General features: G+C 52.4%; 1 protein-coding gene across 1 annotated transcript in view; it reads right to left on the reverse strand.

Moving 5' to 3' along the window:
• Positions 1 to 2,068: 2,068 nt before the first annotated feature.
• ENH_00068760 (hypothetical protein, conserved) overlaps positions 2,069 to 2,500 on the reverse strand; it is a gene marked incomplete at both ends in the record, with an annotated part of 10,182 nt that continues 9,750 nt past the window's right edge. The window contains one exon of the mRNA XM_013577415.1: positions 2,069 to 2,500. This exon is cut by the window's right edge and continues 10 nt beyond it. Coding sequence (XP_013432869.1) covers positions 2,069 to 2,500 — 432 coding nt within the window.

The following is a 2,500-nucleotide window of genomic DNA, read 5'->3' on the forward strand; positions in this document are numbered from 1 at the left end:
GCATTCTGTCGAGGCCGCGGGAGCAGCAGCAGCAGCAGCAGCAGCAACAGCAGCAGCAGCAGCAGCAGCAGCAGCTGGATCCCCAGCGAGTTGGATCGAGAACTCCCGCTGCGGATTTGCTGCAGGCTAGAAGATGCTCCAAGTGCAGCTCTTCATGAGGAAACTGCTGCTGCTGCTGCTGCTGCTGCTGCTGCTGCTGCTGCTGCTGCTGCTGCTGCTGAGGGCGTGCTGCATTGCAGCAGCAGCCCCACTGCTCTGTTAGAGCAGCGCGTGCGAAAGCGAAGTTGGGCTAAAGTGGGACTGTAGAAGACGATCCGCTGCTGCTGCTGCTGCTGCTGCTGCTGCTGCTGCTGCTGAAGCTCGGGGCTGAAGTCCAGTGCATGCGGCGGGCAAAGCTGGCGACTGAGGCCTTGAAAAGGCAAATAAGAAAATAATAAAAAAAGAAAATGAAAAAATAATTCGGGAGAAGTGGAGTTACCTCAGTGTACACCCGAAGCCCTGGGGTGTCTGTACACCAGGCGGCAGCGGCCGCCAGCCCGGCCGTCGCTGAAGCGCCGAATTAAATCAAAATAAATAAAATAATAAACAGAATAATAAATAAATAATAAATAAATAATAAATAAATAAAATTAAAACATTTTTGTTTTGTTTTATTCTCACTTGAGCTGGAAGACCCGCTGCTGCGCAGCCACTGCAGCAGCCGCGCCGTCTTCTCCCCAGAAGCTCCGCAGCTTCGTTTTGAATTAATTGGAATTATAAAATGGAATTAAAAATGGAATTAAAAATGGAATTAAAAATGGAATTATAAATGGAATTAAAAATGGAGTTCTAAATGGAATTATAATCTCAAGTTTGAGTTTCTTTTGGGTTGCGAACAAGTTCCGAGTCGAGCTCCACCACTTCGGAACAAAAAATGCGTCAATTAACATTTTATTTTATTTATTTAACTCAATTAACATTTTATTTTATTTATTTAACTCAATTAACATTTCATTTTATATTTTTAAATTCAAAATGCTTTTCTGCGGCGCCGGTGGGAAGCTCTAGCCCGCAGTTTCCATCGGAATCGAACTCAGTATACACCCGAGCAGCATTTGCAAAAAACTTGAATTGGCCACTCAAGAGGTTTCAAAAAAAGGGAAAGCGCCCCTTTTTGCGTTTGTGTTCACTTGAACTTCAAATTAAAAGAAGTAAAAGAGAATTTGCAGCAAAAAGAGCCGCGAAATACTCCAAAAATTCAACAATTGTGGAGTGGCTGCAGCAAAAAACGGGCCGCGAGGCTCGCTGGAGGCAATTTTGGCTTCAAGGAAATATTAAAAAGACAAAACTATTATTGTTTTTGTTTTTTTGATGCGGTTTTTTAGTTTTGTTTTGAAATTCGAAGAAAAGAACTCCGAACAGCTTTGCTGCTTGAGCTGTACGTACACCTGAGGAGGCGTTGCGGAAAGCGGCGGCGCGTTCGGAACACTTCGCCTCCAGAGTCCATTTTTTCGAATTTGTTGCAGTTTTTTGCAAAACTAAGTTTATAAAACATAAAAATTAAGTTTATTAGGCACTTTTGGCTCGAAGTTTCTCTGGGAAGCTGCCATGAAGCTGCTGCTTCCGTGCGCGGCGGTCTTCTGCCTGCAGTCCGCAGCAAACGCGACTCAGGAGAAGTTCCTGGGTGAGGCTTTTCTGCGCCTCAGCAGCAGCAGCAGCAGCAGCAGCAGCAAACCTCTTCAGGCCAGCTGGCTGGAGCTGTGATTGGGGGCGCAGCACAGTCGCTGCTGAGTGCACAGGGTGAGGGCAGCAGCACAGGACCAGCGCATGCAGCAGCCGTGACCAGTGGACCACTGCAGCAGCAGCGGCCGCGGCCCCCTCCGCCCCCTCCCCCGAGGAAGCTGCTGCAGAGAAGGTACAGCAGCAGCAGCAAACCAGCAGCTGCTGCCTGCTGCTTCCATTTTGCTGCTTCTCAGGCGCTGGCGCGCGCCCGCGAGGCCAGCGACGCAGCAGCAGGTGCGCTGCTGCTGCTGAGTTGCTGCTGAGAGTCCTTGGGCATTCGCTGTGTCTTCAGGAGCGAAGGACCTCGTCAAGACGCTGAAAGAGTACGCTGCTGCTGCTGCTGCTGCTGCTGCTGCTGCTGCCGCTGCTGCCGCTGCTGCCGCTGCTGCGGCTGCTGCCGCCGCTGCTGCTGCTGCAGTGCTGCTGCTGCCGCTGCTGCTGCTGCTGTCGCTGCTGCTGCTGCTGCGCTGATGCTGCCGCTGCTGCTGCTGCTGCCGCTGCTGCTGCTGCTGCTGCTGCTGCTGCAGTGACGCCGGCTTGCTGCAGCAACTACGGGGAAATGGAGGCCGCGCTGGCGCTGCCGCTGGCGCAAAGCACTGCAGCGCTGCAGACGGAGCGGCGGCGGCTGGCGCTGCAGTTGGCCGCGCTGGCTGCGCAGACGCGGCAGCTCTTCGACGGACTCCACCCCGGTGCGCTGCTGCTGCTGCTGCTGCTGCTGCTGCTGCTGCTGCTGCTGCTG

Source organism: Eimeria necatrix, genomic scaffold (assembly GCF_000499385.1).
Source record: "Eimeria necatrix Houghton genomic scaffold, Enh_scaff64, whole genome shotgun sequence".
NCBI lineage: Eukaryota > Apicomplexa > Conoidasida > Eucoccidiorida > Eimeriidae > Eimeria > Eimeria necatrix.